This window comes from Telmatherina bonti (assembly GCF_933228915.1).
Source record: "Telmatherina bonti genome assembly, chromosome: 8".
Taxonomy (NCBI): Eukaryota; Metazoa; Chordata; class Actinopteri; order Atheriniformes; family Telmatherinidae; genus Telmatherina; species Telmatherina bonti.
In genome coordinates, this window is record NC_136626.1 from 19426066 (window position 1) to 19440958 (window position 14893).

Consider the following 14893-nt stretch of genomic DNA (forward strand, 5'->3'; position numbering starts at 1 on the left):
TTAAACAATTATCAGGGTTTTCAAAGCACCTTTACCTCCATTGAGGTTGGTTTTTTTTTGTTTTTTTTTTTTTTTATCTTACTCTGTGGTTACCTTAACACTTAATATTCCATTCATATCCACTATTCAAGTCACCAAACAAATTTGTCTCCATTATTTACATTGAACCATAAATAAATTCAACAGAATGCAAACTTATTTCTCATGTGATCTTTTTCATTAAATTCACAGGAAAAATGTTTAATCAATAGTTAGAAACAACTGGTGGCTTTCTTCTCCTCCTTTAACCCTTGTGGGAACAGAGGTGCTGTCATGTTTGTAGTTTTACTAATATATTTTATTTAGGGTTTAAACTTACATATGGAGAGCATATTGTCTGTGTCTTTGCTGTTCTCACATCCATAAAACCCAAAATGCTTCTATTCTAAAGACTTGATGAGTAAATCTCATGCTCTAACAGTGGGCGCAAGGCAAGCTGTTAACTTCCTGGTATCTTTCTTATTTGCTGTTTGGCACCCGGACACTTTTGAGGGACAGACTTCCAGTCAATCTCTCCAAAGCAGTGTTTCTTAATTTTGAACATTTATGAATAGTAATTGAATCAGCACGTTACATCCCGATGCATCGATTAAATAGTGAATTAGCCCAACCATATATCTGGTTAGTGTACTGTGGACTGTGGCACAGGGATCAGGATTTCTTGAACCAAACCGCATCAAACCATCCTGTACTGACCCTGGGATGGAGATGGTGCTTTAATGGCCCATCAATGTGAGTCAAGTGTGTTGCAGCAGGGAAACAATTAAAATCTGCAGGATACTGGCTCAAGAGGTCCAAAGGAGAGAAAAAAATAAATAAATAAAATAAAATTTTTTTATATATATATATATATATATATATATATATATATATATATATATATATATATATATATATATATATATATATATATATATATATATATATATAAATAATATATATATATATATATATATATATATATATATATATATATATATATATATATAAATAATATAATTTTTTTCTTTTTTTTCTTTTTTTTTTTTTAAAGAAATCAAATTAATTTATCTCAAAAGGCAAAAAACAGAAACTTACCCCCCAAGTTACAATCAAAAGCTTTTTCTGTTTTTATGGATTAAAATCGTTGTCTAAATGAGAAATGTACATATTATCAAGTCCTAAAGAGAGTTGCCATCAAAGGTGAATAAGAAAGGGAGTACAGATAAGAATAAGGCTGCGGTCTCTCACATGCATTACTTTGTTAGCAGTGATATTAAGAGAGGTGTGCTCTGTTAAATTAGAGAAAAAAAGTGAGGATAGAGGGAAGGAAGACCACACACGAGGAGGAAGCAAGGGCTAGTGAAGAAGGTGTCAGATTTTCCCAACCTGTGGTGTCGGGGCAGCAGGGGTGACGCCAAAGTTGCCCTGTTTGTCTCTGCTGAACACAAGCTTCCATAAGATGATGTCAAGGATGAAGGTCTACGGAATAGCGCAGTGGGCAGGGGAAAGAATTAAAGAGAGGCTAATTTGATGTCACAGAGCTCCTTATTTTCCATTATTTTTCTTTTACTGGTTGGCACAGAGGTCTTTTCAGCTGATCTGTACAACCACACGGTATCAGATCTTAGGAGGTTACGTATGGTAACTTTTTCCCCTGTTAAGCGTTATTCATTAAATGTGAGGTTGAATATAAATTAGTAAGAAGAAAGAACATGTGCACCATCATCTTAAAATGTGGAATCAGTTGATTATATAGAATTAGTTGGGCTGAGTTGGATAATACACTAAGAAAAAGAGAGGAATTTGCACTGGGAGCTCAGGAAAAAGCAACATCTGAGGTGTATGCTAAGCAGTGCACATATGCAACAGCAGCCATCTAAAAGGAAGGCAGAGAGAGTGATGCTGTGCAAGTCAGGGATAACTATTCATCTACACAGACAAATTAATTAGACTCTAAAAACGCATAAACCAGATAAAATATACATAGGTATGCTGTTCTGAAACACTTCAGAAGTTTCCACTAATGCATATACTCCAACATAAAAAGGAATCTCTCACACATTTTTCTTTAACTACTCAAAATGCCATCCTTAAAAGATTAGTCGTTTTCATTTTACAAAATAAAATTCATTAAACTGTCCAGCTAAATGAGACAAAGATGAGCACATTGCATGAAAAAACAAAAGACGGATTATGACAAAAACCTCTACGGTACTGCATCTGTTTGTGTGTATTTCTTACCTCCACCAAAACGGACACAGCAGAATTAACAAGGATGATTAGGAAAAGCTTTACCCTCCATTCAAAAGGGACACAGACAATCTGTAGATTGTAGAAAAAATGCTAATCACTCTGCTGAAAAGAGAAATTTATTGAGTGATCAAAACAGAGTACTTATGTCCATAAACTTACCTCTAGAAACTCATCGATGCCTTCAACAGGGTGAAACATGATGAACAGCAGGAAAATATACAAACTCACAGTAGACACCACAAAAGGCCCTGTGAAGAAACCACCACACACATTGTAATGGAACAATGTCAGCATACGTTTATCAGTGTTTAGATGGAAATGTCTTACAGTTCTTGTAGCTCGGCTGTCTGAAAGGTTTGCCCTTTGAGAAAACAATGGCAACAATGAGATACTGGAAGGATGAGACATAGAAGAGGCTGGTGTTCTCAAAATTTTTGATGTTGTGGTCATCCTCTTCTGTGCCGTTGAAGTCAGACGCATTAAGGTGTGATGTGAGGTTGCAGACACTGGATGAAGACAGAGTTTGATTTGAGAAATTTTAGGACATGCAGAAACATAAATATGTGCACAATTGTTTTCTTAATAAAAACAAACAAGTTTTCCCATTTGGCTGCTGTACATTAGACAGTATAACAGGTGCTCACTCTGTAAGTGGTGTCCAGATGGTGTACCAGGGTTGGTGTCGAACCCAAAGGAATGCAATGGTCTGGAAGCCCAAGCAGATAAGGATCTGGGTCAGCACAGAGAACAGCAGAGGCCCTGAGATCAGTCCTGATGGGGGACGACGCGACACCAATTCTTTCCACGCTGGGTTCAGACTCACTGAAGAGGACCACATTATGACAGGAGGAAGAAAAACAGTTATGAAGAGCCACAACGTCAATTAACAGTTAATAAAAGTAAAAGTAGTTTGGAAAAAACAATTTTAAAAAACATTTTGTTTAGTTTTTCTGTACTTACTGGTAAAGACAATAAGGAGGATGATGGCAATGTCAATAAAGAGAAACTGGAAATCTCCAAGGTTGCTGAGGATCTAAAACAAACAGCAGTCAGAGTGGATTTGTGCATATGCAGGGTTTCTTGCCGATTTATCGGACCATATAACATACCGAATAGAGGAGAGTGACACTAATGTACTGGATGATACTGTACAGAGCCATAAACTTGAACACACAGAACGAAGTGATAAGTGCAGCACGTCCCTCTCTGTAAAAACAAGCAAACACTAAATCATGTTTCTAACCAAATAATAAGTGACAACCTTTTGGTTTCCTTTCAAAATAATGACCCATAACTGTGACTAAAAACACTGTTGATGCACACAAACATGATCAGCACTATAATTTTCTACACTTTAGTATTTTCAAACCAAGAAACACTAAGGAAACTTGATTTTGACATCAGGGAATAAAAAAGAACTTAATTCAGACACAATATACTATAAGTCAGTCTGTTTGTTTAAAAAAACAAAAAAAAAAAACAAAAACAAAAAAAAAAAAAACCCATTTTCGTTTCTGACATGCTGAAAATTTGAAGCCTTGAAAATGAATTAATTTTCATTTATTTAGTCATTCACAGTAAAGTAGGTAAAGAAGAAAAACCTGATGAGGCTAGGGACACATGAAATGTTGGGGGTCCTCGAGGTAAAAGGTGAGGCAACTGAGGCTTCAAGCTCAGACAGTGAGATTCCACCATGTGCCCTCTTCAGAGCCTGAAAAGGAGCACATAAAACACCTCATATTTACTGTATTCCAACTGAGACCATCACAAAGTCGTGCCATATTACTAACGGATCATTTCAAATCAGCTGTACATACCCCACAGTCGTTTGCTCCATCTCCACACATCCCCACAAAGTAACTGTAAACACATTCAAAATTAGCATTGTTCTACTTGTTCATGACTGTTTTCCTTTTTTGTTTAATGGTGCTGATTTTAAAACATAATGATCATATAGCTCACAGTTTCAACCAGACCACATCAGAGTTGTAAGAGCCTTTAGTACTGCTGCCAAAAACATTTTCAGTGGCACATCATCTACTTGACTAAAATACTCACTCTACCCCCTGTAGAGCCTCAATCAACTGGGTTTTCTGGTCGGGTGCCATTCTGGCAAACACTGTTCCATGCAGTACGAGCTACAAAGCAGAAGATGCAATCATCGCATCTTTTAGAAGAGCTGGTGCAGTTTCAATATTTCTTTAACAGAAAATGTTTCATTCATTTCATTTTCATTCAAGTCGTTTTACCTTCTGGAGCATGTCGGGGAAATGCTCAGCGATGACAGAAAAGGATTTTCCATTCATGGCAAAATGGTACAGTTCTTGTGCTTTGGGCTCGTCTACATGACACACGTCCTCCAGGCTTATGTTGACTTCCTGATAGTAAAAAAGCATGGATTACATTCGGCATAGCAAAAGCTATTAATTAAGACTGCATACCATAGCTTCAATTATTATGATAAAACTAACTACAATTTACTAAAATAAAAAAATATGTCAGTTTTAATTAGTTTATTTTTCTTCATTCAGCTGCTGTGTTTGCCTCTATTATGTGAACAAATATCTTGGCACTACAAATGTCAACACGTAAAGAAATTCTAAATTATTACAAAAGACATTAAACTACCCTTGACTGACAAACACATTACTGCTTTCTCAACCACTCAACCAATACACACGTATTTTCACTGAAATATACATGTTTGGATCCACGTGAATGATAAAAGTATGCGTTATAAAATAATTACACACTAGAGCAACTTTCAATCTAAACATCAAACTACTGATGAACATTTTAGATGATGATAGTGTCCTAAATTAAAAAGAAGAACTTTTTGCATATTTAGCATTTAGAACTAACATTTGCTCCACAAATGGTTTATAGTTCTTGCATAAATACAGCTGTTCTTGTGTGTTTGTTTGTGCTCAGCTTTTATTGTTGTCGTGTGTTGCTGCTTCACCAGCCACTTTCACACTAGAAAGAGTTAATATGACTCAGCAAAACTTTCAATGCTTCTAAAACAAACAAATCTAAATCATTAAAGGTGGAGTATGTAAGATTTTCAATATTTAAAAAAAAAAAAAAACTAAAAAATAACTACAATCATAATTAGACAATCATAAATAGATAATTAGTTTTTTTTAAAACATGTAGGTTCCAGTCTGTCCATATTTTATGTGTTATTAAAAAACTTGTAATTTAATAATGCATCAAATATGAACAGACTGGAACCTACATGTTCAAAAAACTTTCTAATTATGATTGTAGTTATTTTTTTAGTTAATCTATTTAGAAAATATTGAAAATCTTACATAGTCCACCTTTAAGAGTCTGTGAAACCAACAGTGCCCAAATACAGTTCAAATAGGTGCTATATTTCCATTTTACCAGTGTGCCCAGTGGCTACATATTAGAAACTGTGGAATGTAATTAGCAATAGACATTAAAGGAGTTATTGGACTTTGAGTATTTTCATAACTTTAAATTTACTGAAGAAAAATGTCACTACTACAAAACAGTAGCAGATGCAGTTTTTTTTACATGCTTGTTTTCATTCACTTAAAAACCAGTTCATTGCTTCACCTCAAATCGAGTCTTGCTGGGTTTGTCAGCATATCTCCAGGTAATCTTGGCGGCTTGTCCATCATGAGGAGGAAGGGCATCAGCAATAATGACTGTATCGTCAGGAGGGATCATTCCACAGTCACGGGCCACAGAGATGGCCGTCAACATGTTATCACCTGGAGAATGGATGGAGTATTTATCCACAAAATCCTAAAACATTCTCATCAAGGTTTCATGTTAGCAATAAACACCTCAACAAAAATCTGTAACCTCATTGCAACCCATAGTGGCTGACTGAATAAAGTATATTTATAAAGAAAAAAACATTAAATTGCAGGAGAGAAAATGCAATTAGCTGAGATTACAGGTGGAGCAGAGGAAAGAAATTTGTTGGAACTAGTTTGGTCTCACCAGTAACCATGACAGTGCGAATGTTTGCTCGATGAAGATCTTGCAACACTCCAGGGGTTTCTGCCTTCAGCTTGTTCTGCATGATGATGAGACCTAGAAACTCCATGTTTGTTTCTATGTGATCCCTAGTTTGAACAAAGATGCACCCATTAGTTCACTTGTAGCAAACATCCTAGAATAAAGACACATTAGTTCTAAGGGAGTTATCTTTTCCTTGCAAACCTTTGAAGACATGAGGTAAAAATTCAGAATTTGTGTATTTTAATAGAGGGGTAAGTAAATGATTTGCAAGTTACTGTTTTTCTGTTTAACCTTTCACCTGGTGTCCCAACCTAAAACACAGAGTTGAATATTATGCATTACTCGACCTGTTGATGTTCTGGACTTTGTGCCATGTGAGTTTGGATTCCAGTCGACGATGAGCCAGAGCAATCACTCTGAAACCCTGCTTAGTGTAACCCTCCAAAACCTCTGCAAAGTTCTCTGGCACTGCAAATGAAACAGACACAGTTAGCATATAAAGAAGACAAGACACAACAAACTTCATTGACTTTTAGAATCTGATCAGGTTTCTTTACCTGAATTTTCAATGTATCACATAACCAAAGAAAAAATTTGGCTTAAATAAGTAATAGGAAAGTGATACCAAAAACATAAAAAAAACCAAAAAAGGAAAGAAAAAATATTGTCTGAGTTAGCAACACATGCGAGTTTTTATTTTTGAGATGAACAACAAAGCAATAGTAAAAGACAAATAGAGCCTTAAACTATTTCTCTCATATTTGTTTTTCCAAAATGGACACAAGACTGGTAAAACGTGGGTGCACTATATTATACAGATTTGGTAGGACACTGAGATTAGAATAATATTTTCCAAAGGTAATGGTCACCACTCAACTACACGTTGAAGGCACCTTACCTGTCTCTTTCTTGCAGAGACTAGCCACCACCTCTGGTGCACCCTTCATGTAGGCATCCATACGTTTCTCCCCCAACAGACGAGCAACCACACTCATCCTCTGAAGCCCAGATGAAAAAGGAAACTGCCGCACAATACCTATCTCATACGCGGACTGAACATTTACACACACACACAGACAAAACAAGTCATGATTTAAGGTAAAATACATGAGAAATGTTTATGTAACATAAGCAAATCACATTAATTTTTCTTTTGTTTTTTTAAATTTTATTATTAGACTGTGTACTCTGCTGATTAAACAGGGGGAAAAAAACAACAAAAATTAAAGCCTTCCAATAAACAAACTATAGTACATTTCAAGACTAAAATACATTCTGAGGTTAAATTCAGGCCAGTTTTTAAAAAATTTCCTGAATTTCTAGATAAATTGGAAAAAGATTTAAAAGAGACACACTACTTACCGAAAGCTCATAGAGTTCCTACAATAAAAGAAAGAAAGAAAGAAAAAAAAAAAAAACATTATCCATTTTAGAAATATGCTGCTATTTCTCTGGTATGATACACAATAAAATGCCAGTTCAGATGCTGAATAAATACATTTATGACTTTTTGAGTTGAAACAGATGAACAGCTGTGTCACTGTACATACCATGTCCTGCTCTGGTGACAGAGCAGGCTCTGGTGGTAACAGCTGCTTTGGGGGTCGAACTACAGTGGGCATGATACGATTGTGGAGGGATGTTTCCTCCTCAGTCGCTTCCTCCAGGATCTGGAACACACACACCAAAAACAAAAGAAAAAAAGGGGGATTACACACTAAAATATTTTTTAAATGTGGTAAATGTAAAACTCTTAATACTAGTCAAGGAAACCACAAAAATGCTCATACACATCCTCTGAGGTTATACAGCAATGCTACCTCATCCAGTCAAGTAAGACTAATGTAACTTGTATGGAAACATCCAGCCTGTTGCAGGAAACAGTGAGGACCATCTGTCTGGAAGGAGCTGTAGAGACCTTGGATTATACATGTCTCACATCCCATCATTCAGATTACTTCTGCGAGATCCACGGAATTCAAAGGAGTGCACAAATTTTTAGGCTGGTTTCACAAATCAGCTATTGTCCACAACAACACATTCCTTGTGACTGGATATTAATAACTCACCCAGCCAGTAGCCTCAAACATTTTGAGATCCAGTGGGTCTCCGGACAGCTGGCCTTCTATTTTTGTCAGGGAGTGGCAGGTGGCCATACAAGCTACAAACTGGGACTTGACAAGATGCTCCTTGTAGGCATTTTCCTCTGATAGGTGGAAACTGAAAAGGAAGAAATAGATGGTAGATTATTACAACAACTTTACTTAAAAAGATCAAGAGATGTGCGATTACAGAAAAATGACATGTAATTATCAGAGCGAAAACAGCTTAGAAAAGGAGAAAAATAAAATGGTGACTTGAGATTTCTCAAATTTCTCATTAATACACCTAAAATGTCACAACAAAGATATTTCTAAATATTTAAATTAGACCCACTAACCTGCCATTTTCAACTCTCTGAACTCCCCAAAGGTCCAAGCCATCTTCTGTCAAAGTTCCAGTCTTGAACAGAAAATAATACTTTGTCACTTAAAATACTCTGTTTCAACTACTGCTCTGATACTGAGTTTTTTTTTCTTCTCAATAATCTGTAAAAAGTCACTCACTTTGTCAAAGCAGACTAGATTGATCTGTCCACAAATATTGATCCTCTGTGGGCTGATACAGAAAATGCCTATATGTTTGAGACGTCGCTGGGCGTATACAATTCCAGCTGTCATGGCTGCCGGTAGTGCTGGTGGCACAGTGATAGTTATAATGTCCAGGGACTCGATGATGATAGTCTTTGCCGACACCTGGGTAGCAAAAAGGCACAATAATTCAGTTTTTTGCATATCTGATAATAACTTTGTCTTTGATGGTCATATCACCAGTTACAAAAGCAACATTTCCACATCCTGTAGGAATCAGTGTTATTTGTTGGAGTGTCTGCTAAAATCTCAATAACAATATTCAAAATAAGAAAGCAGTGTAGACCTGCTACGTGGGATACGTCTGCCTGATCCTGTGGATCAGATTCTTTTTGTGTGAAAACCTAAAACTAATGTCTCGAACAGTTAATGTGTTATGGCAAAAAGAAAACTAGAAATGGAGCACAGTGCCATCTGTTGTTCAGGAAAACTATTAACTAAATTTTGGCTAAGAGGGCACAACAGAGGAACACAAAGAAACCCATTATTAAACACCAGGGAACAGAAAAACTAACTAATCTGGATTTGACTGAAATAATTTTCTGAACAAATCCCAAATTGTTGTCTTGGATTTGTGGTTTTGTCAACTGTGACATAACATTTTCCTGATTTTGACCTTGTTAAGTAAGCCAAAAGGACACAAATAATACTTTGAGTTGGCAGGCCAAAACAACCAGGCATCAGACTTACTAATAAGACAAATAGTCCAGTGATGTAAAAACAAACGAACAAATAAGCAAAAACAACAACATATGCCAACGAAGGCTGTGTTATTGTTATCTTGTTTTTGAGTACTTCTACAAGTAGTGGGAGAAAAATAATGTCTTAATTCAGTTTTAAGCCTCTGCCTCCGTGAGCTGGTCACAGAAAGATTACAGTGTTATACTGACTTGGTTCCAGGTCCAACTTTCACTGTTTACTATTATGTGTATGGAATAAATATAGACATATTTCACAAATCTATCTAAATGTATCAATTATCAATTTAATTTAAAAAATAGTTGTCCTTTTTGCTGTGATGCTTTGATGTAGTATATCAAAAATAGTTTTATAACACATTGTGATTTCATTACTACTTACCAGGTGTCATAATTCACTATAAAATAAACTAACTTCATTCCAGAACAGCTCAGTTGTTTAGTTTCCACTTAGATGGATTACCTGGTTCATGACACTGAGAACAATGGAGTATATAAAGCCAATTCCAGCCACAGCCACCAGACACAACAGGAAGAGGTAGGCATCACGATACAGCTTGAAGTCAGTGGGTTTTGGATAAAGGATGGAACGCACCAGCTGGCCTTTAGCTGTGCTGAAACCTGAGCAAAGAGAATTGTTTTAAGATTTAAGCTTTTATGTACATTTTCCTTTCATGGCAGCTTTTAAAATGATTAAAATGAATTGTAGCATTTTTACAAGTGTACAACATAAAGTTCTTGCTGTCTGAATGGAAAGAAAAGAATCCAAACAGAGATCATCATTTAATCAAATACAGGTTTATATAACTGCAATATATATATATATATATATATATATATATATATATATATATATATATATATATATATATATATATATATATATATATATATATATATTTATATAACTCAATGTGAAACTGCAAGTTTTGGTCAACAGGGAGGCATGAAAATAAAATGACATCATCCAAACACTACAGTTTTTAAATCCAGACCCTCAGACTAACCTGTGCGGACCACCACAGCTTTGACAAGTTCGCCTGTGTAGAAACGGGTTTGTATGACATTGGTGCCACAGAAGAGAGTGTGTCTCTTATGCTCCTCGGTGTTGTAGGCACTATCAGCCTCCTCCTGCTCCCCTGGTGGAGGGTTTGGAAGGTTGGTCTTTGTCACAGGAACACTTTCACCTGATGGAGGGTAAACATATAAGAATTTCCTTCAAAACAATATTAAGAGGAGTTAAAAGGAAATTTTTCACTACACTGAAATTCCATCAAAACTATTAGATTGCTCCTCTTACCTGTGAGCATGCTTTCATTAACAATACAGGTGCCACTGACCAAAACAGCATCACATGGCATGATGGTCCCATTGCCAGGGATGACCATCACATCACCAGGCACCAGATCAGTTGACAGGATCTCTTCTATATCTACAAAGAGTGGTATAACTTAGAATCTAAATGAGTACTTTAAAAGTTGACATGTGTAAACCATAGTAGTTTCTGCGGATAAGAAATGTACTTTAAAAAATAAAAATAAAAATAAAAATAAAAAAAAGGAGTGTCCCTCTGTAGCAGTCCTCTTAAAGACCAAACAGATTGAGGTGACTAATTGAGTGAGGCCCTGTGCAGAAGCAGGAACATGCAGTACCTCTGGATTTGTAGAAAAAGCATGCTTTTAAATAAACAGGAATGGCAGGAATGTATATACAGAAACATATGCACAGTGCCAAGAAAACAATTTAAAAACCACCATAAAAGATAAGTTTAGCATACCATTATTAGCTCGGCATACGGACACACGAACAATACTATGAGCTGCCACCATATCATGTAGCATGATGTATTGCTGTAGAGAGGGGAGAGAAAAACAAAAATTAGAGAGCTTCTTAATTCCTATGAACACATGGCTGAGACTAGGTGCGGTAGACCGTGTGCAAATGAGCTTTAATTTTTGTAAGCCTGAAACGACTGTATTAGACATGTCTGGAACAGTGAATGTGTCCGTCATGATGCTTCAATAGTTGACCACAGTGTCCAAAATTTAATGTCTCAAATTTCTCTGGAAAGAATCAAGATACACATAAAGAAGTGTTCCAATGTCCTGGGCAACAAACGTTTTGAAAAATGAAATTTAAAGGAAATAAAATCCTTCAGAATTCACAATATGAAATGGATAATGCCAAAACACCATTTACAAATTTTTCATCAGGCCTAGTAAATTACATTTTCCTATACAGATGGGCCAGAATTTCAGACACAAAAAAAATTAACAGGGACAGAAACTGTCTCTGGCCAATAAGTAGCAGGTAAAAGCAAAATGAATCAATTAATAAAACAAAAGACAAAGTAATGTTTAATAATTAATCTTTTTAAATAGATCTGACAGGCAAATACAAAAAGCACTTAATAAAATAATGAAAAGGCTGTGGAGAACCTACATATTTTTCTCCTGAAATTTGTCATAAAATAGGAAATATCAAAATAAGTAAATCTCAAAGCAAACAGCATTTGTTGTTCTTTAGAAATAAAATATCTGATCTAGGTACATCATAGAGTACAGAATAAAAGAATATGATTGCTATCAATCAGTGCATTAACCCATAACAACTTGTAACACACACAAATGCAGTATCTATAGCCCACTAAAGGAATGTATCAGGTATTGTATTATTTTTATATCAGGGTGTGAAATGACATTATTACACAAACTTAATTATGTAGATATGCAAGGAACATATTCCTTATTCTCATCGCAGAAAAAGTGTAATTTTTTTCAGTGACTTTAAGATCAGGAGATGCCAGTGAAATCTTTAGATGGTGGTGAAGCTACAAGAGCTGATTTTTTTTTTTTTTTTTTTTTTTTTACAGAGTTTGCATGTGGAAAAGCTTGATTCACATGTGTATATTGATCTAAACATACTGAAGATGATATAAGCCAATATTTAATGTGTGTCCTGAAGATCCTAGCAGCTATGTTGTCGGGGGCTTTCTTTCCCCTTGGCAGGGTCACGCATGGCAAACAGGTTTCTAGGGGAGGGACCAGACTAAGTGCGTCTCAGCGAGCGGTTATTGTTGTCAATTTTGCATTTTGGTATGTTAGTATAACGCTAAAGTTAAAATTGCAACTTCGAAACAACAGTGTATTATGGCTTTAACATCGCCAGGCTACTCAGTGTTGCATTCATGGTCTATTGTACTGTAGGAATTTACATTATCAATATAGAAATGCGTGAAGGCTTTTTATATATTAATTCATTTCTTCTGTTCACACCATAGACTGGCCACATGGAAGTTGTTTTCTGGGCCACATGTGGCCTGCAAGTTGCAGTATGGGGTGGCCTATTCCATGTCATGATCAAGGTCGATCCAGTAATTGTTCATGAGGAAAAACATTACTTATAGCTGTACAAAATAAAACTTGAACATGTTTAGGAAGCTCTACAATGACCTTGAGAAAAATGTAAATGTTAACCCTTTAAATTCTGACCATGTTGCCAGCAAAAGAATATGCTGCTTTTCTGCTCAGCTTACTGAGACAGTCCCACAATATCCTGTATATCCCCTTATATCAATGGAAAGCCCCACTTATCTTTCAGAGTGCATTGAAAGCACAATGGTGATGTGAATTGTTGAGGAATCACAGTAATCTGAATTATGTACGTTACTTTCTGTTGCCAGGGACATGGTTGGATTTAAAGGGTAAAAAGTTTGAAGGGGAATCTGACCTTTTTGATGGTGTACAGAGAGGTAGCTATGGATATGACTGACATGAAAACAATGGCCACAGCATAGTAGTAATACTCATCGGCACTCCACAGGATCACACTGAAGAGCTGGAAGATGTAAAAAGGGTTGAGGACCTGAAGGAGGAGAGAAAGAGAAGATGCTGTGGTAAATACGGGGTTAAATTTGAAAACAATTGTTGCTCGTGGAGGGGATGAGCAAGATCTTATTAGGACAGTAAAGGGGAAATCTGGTGTCATCAAAGTTATTTCATTATTTTTTTTTAAATGGGGGTTGTGTACTGATCTGCAAAATATGAAGAAGTCGCCTTTACCCCACTGATTTAAAGTTATCTTACTAAGGCAAATTATTCAGATGTTGGTCTGTTTTTCCTTACAAGTATTCAATGTAAAGGTCTTTCTGTGCTATAGCTGCAAAAGACTAAAAGTTACATCATAGTTTCCTGTTAGAAGTAGGAACAATGATATCTTAAAGTAAAGAAGCAAGCAATTACAATCCTAAAATCGAACCCATTACTGCTTCCACTTGAGAGTCAGAAATCTAATTGCAGAATTTACCTTATGCACACATTCAGCAAATTAACAATAATCAAAAATATTTATACTTTGGAGGGATCTCAATGTTATGATGCCATCTACCATCTGGCTATATACTGAAAAAGTTAGTGATTAAAAAAAAAAAAAAGTCTTTTAAAATGTTTCTAAAAACATGTGACTTTACTGTAAAGAAAAATTCAGTCTCCTGAAGTTACCATTTCTAAGTTGTATGTCGTGACTTATTTTGCTTCATGGTCTATTAAAAAAACGTGTTTCATACACAAATATATCAAACAATTTCTCCACTTTCACCCCTGACAATATACGTCAGTGTAGTATGAACAATACAAAATTAGCAACCAGTCTAAAGTTAGCCCTTAAATGCAATGAAGGCATCAACTACTGAGTGATTCAACTGAATCAATGGTAGAAAACTATTTGTCCACTAATAATAAGTAGTTCTTTTCAAGTTATTAAAATATAACAGTAGACAAGTAGAGATTTGATTTCTGACAGCCAAAGAAAAAATTAACAAGGAATCTGACAATAAATAGAAAGTTAAAGAATTTGTTTATGGAAACTGGACTTTACCTCTTTGATAAGCAGCTTGAAAAGAGAAGGCACTTTCACTGCAATTTCATTCACTCCGAAGAACAGTCTCCTGACAAGAGGAGAAAACACATGGTGTTTAGTGCTATAAACCACACCTTCGCATCTAAACCATCCACACAGACACACACACACACACACACACACACACACACACACACACACACACACACACACACACACACACACACACACACACACACACACACACACACACACACACACACACACACACACAGCAAAATTACATACTTTCCAAGGAGTATGGTTATGTTGGGATTTCATAATAATACCGCAACAATATTTTCATTAGTATAGTATAAACTATCATTTTTAAAA

The 14893-nt window shown here is 35.7% G+C and overlaps 1 protein-coding gene across 1 annotated transcript in view; it reads right to left on the reverse strand.

Moving 5' to 3' along the window:
• Positions 1-14893, reverse strand: part of atp13a3 (ATPase 13A3) — a 32397-nt gene that overhangs the window by 3193 nt on the left and 14311 nt on the right. The window contains exons 8-33 of the mRNA XM_079245242.1: positions 14537-14606; positions 13391-13525; positions 11439-11511; positions 10962-11093; positions 10669-10848; positions 10125-10282; positions 8880-9068; positions 8714-8775; positions 8343-8493; positions 7824-7943; positions 7636-7653; positions 7172-7325; positions 6621-6741; positions 6253-6377; positions 5860-6017; positions 4524-4652; positions 4333-4412; positions 4092-4134; positions 3876-3985; positions 3384-3480; positions 3235-3307; positions 2919-3096; positions 2602-2780; positions 2434-2522; positions 2263-2343; positions 1408-1500 (exon numbers count right to left, since the gene is read on the reverse strand). Coding sequence (XP_079101368.1) covers positions 1408-1500; positions 2263-2343; positions 2434-2522; positions 2602-2780; positions 2919-3096; positions 3235-3307; positions 3384-3480; positions 3876-3985; positions 4092-4134; positions 4333-4412; positions 4524-4652; positions 5860-6017; positions 6253-6377; positions 6621-6741; positions 7172-7325; positions 7636-7653; positions 7824-7943; positions 8343-8493; positions 8714-8775; positions 8880-9068; positions 10125-10282; positions 10669-10848; positions 10962-11093; positions 11439-11511; positions 13391-13525; positions 14537-14606 — 2998 coding nt within the window. The remainder of the gene's footprint in view (positions 1-1407; positions 1501-2262; positions 2344-2433; positions 2523-2601; positions 2781-2918; positions 3097-3234; positions 3308-3383; positions 3481-3875; positions 3986-4091; positions 4135-4332; positions 4413-4523; positions 4653-5859; positions 6018-6252; positions 6378-6620; positions 6742-7171; positions 7326-7635; positions 7654-7823; positions 7944-8342; positions 8494-8713; positions 8776-8879; positions 9069-10124; positions 10283-10668; positions 10849-10961; positions 11094-11438; positions 11512-13390; positions 13526-14536; positions 14607-14893) is intronic.